The sequence below is a fragment of the Emiliania huxleyi genome (genome assembly GCF_000372725.1).
Source record: "Emiliania huxleyi CCMP1516 unplaced genomic scaffold EMIHUscaffold_311, whole genome shotgun sequence".
NCBI lineage: Eukaryota > Haptophyta > Isochrysidales > Noelaerhabdaceae > Emiliania > Emiliania huxleyi.
Genome location: NW_005199673.1, coordinates 16,581 through 18,168, shown reverse-complemented (window position 1 = coordinate 18,168; position 1,588 = coordinate 16,581). Strand labels below are relative to the sequence as shown.

Sequence of the window (1,588 nt, the reverse complement as noted above, 5' to 3'; positions counted from 1 at the left end):
GTCGAGCTGAGTCTCTCCTCGTCTTGCGGCTCCGCCTGCAGCCTCGACTGCGCCCACGACTCGCTCTGCGTCGCTCTCGAGGGCGGCGGGTCTGCGAGCCTCGCGCCGCTGTGAACAGCGTCTCTTCACACCCGCAGCTGTGAACAGGCGGCGGGTCTGCGAGCCTCGCGCTCGCGCCACTTGAGGCCGGAGAGGCAGGCTCCGCGACCGTTGCAGTGCAGCCGCCCGTGCTGCTCCACTCTCACATCCGCGTTAGCTGGCGCCCGGTCGCGCCGCCGCCCGCCGCTGTGAACGGCGTCTTTTGACACCCGCAGCTGTGAACAGGCGCCCCGTCGCGCCGCCGCCCGCCGCCGCCACCGCCCGGCCAGGTCCGTTGGGCGTGCTGCTGCTGCTGGAAGCCGCGGCGGCCGCCGCAGCGGCGTGTGTGGCGGCGACGCTGTGGCCGGTCCTTTGGGGCGGCGGCACGGCCGGAGCAGGAGCAGCGTTTCCCCCGACGGCAACTGCTGCGGTTGCGGCGTGCGTGCTGCAGTCGGTGGCCGTTGCCCTACTGCTTGGGGTGCGCGGCGCGCGCCGCCTCTCCGCCCGCGCGCCGCCGCCCCTCCGCTGCTGGGCGCTCGAGCTGTCGCCGTCGCTGCCGCCCGCCGGCGCGCCGGTAGCGCCTGCGGGTCCTGCGGGCGGGAGGACGGGGGCGCAGCTGCCTCCGACGGCCGGAGAAGCGAAGCCGCTGCGACGGGTTGGCGCCGGCGACGACGACGACCCCGCCGAGCTCCCCGTCCCCGCCTCGGTCGGCCGCCGGCAATACCCTCAAAGCGCCGCCGACTCTCCCGCCCGCGCCTGCGACCCGCTGCCGTCGCCCTCGGCCGCGTCGCCGCTGCTGCCGCCGCTCGACGCACCCCCATACACCTCAAACTACACTCCGGCGGCGTCGCCCGAGGCGCCGGCCACGCCGCCGCCCTTCTTGAAGCGGCGAGCGCGCTCGCAAAGCAGCGACGACGGGACGGCTGCGGAGGAGGAGGACGAGGGGGAGGTGCAGGAGCTGCAGGTGGACGCGCTGCTGGCGGACATGTGCTCCGAGGAGCACTCGGTGCTGCACGAGGCGTGCGCCGCCTTCCGCGCGGCAATGCAGCCTGGCGAGGCGGGCCTCGTCGCGGACCTCTGCGGGCAAGGCACCTGAGATACGGGGAGAGATGGGGAGACTATGGGGAGAGATGGGGAGAGCCCGTTCTACATCGACTCCGTCAAGGCGTTCCGCACATCCCATACCCCCACGGTACCCGCGCCCACTCCCCTACCTCCCACGGTACCCGAACCCAAAGGCGTTCCGCTGGCGATGGAGCCGAGCCTGCGCGCGCTGGAGGCGGGCGTGATCAGGATCAACCAGGCGCTCGGCTTGGCGCTGCTCGTCCGGAACGACGAGGCCAACCTGCGCAAGGTGCGCGACGCAGCCTTCACCGCCGCGCAGGCTGGCCGGCCGTGTCGCCGCTTGGGCGCGTTGCTTGAGGCCGAGGTGGACGCGGGGGCTCACGCGTTGGCCGAGGGGGACGGCAGCGCACAGCTCGCGGACCCGTCCGCTGCCATCGCGCTGCTG

At 73.9% G+C, this 1,588-nt stretch overlaps 2 protein-coding genes across 2 annotated transcripts in view; both read left to right on the top strand.

Annotated features, from left to right (window-relative positions):
• EMIHUDRAFT_240550 (hypothetical protein) overlaps positions 1-1,174 on the top strand; it is a gene marked incomplete at both ends in the record, with an annotated part of 2,720 nt that extends 1,546 nt beyond the window's left edge. Inside the window, 4 exons of the mRNA XM_005774415.1 lie at positions 42-89; positions 164-251; positions 620-733; positions 935-1,174. Coding sequence (XP_005774472.1) covers positions 42-89; positions 164-251; positions 620-733; positions 935-1,174 — 490 coding nt within the window. The remainder of the gene's footprint in view (positions 1-41; positions 90-163; positions 252-619; positions 734-934) is intronic.
• Positions 1,175-1,305: 131 nt separating this feature from the next.
• The window catches only part of EMIHUDRAFT_368459 (hypothetical protein), a 1,031-nt gene continuing 748 nt past the window's right edge, over positions 1,306-1,588 (top strand). Inside the window, exon 1 of the mRNA XM_005774414.1 lies at positions 1,306-1,588. Within this exon, the coding sequence (XP_005774471.1) occupies positions 1,331-1,588 (258 nt within the window). The 5' untranslated portion in view covers positions 1,306-1,330.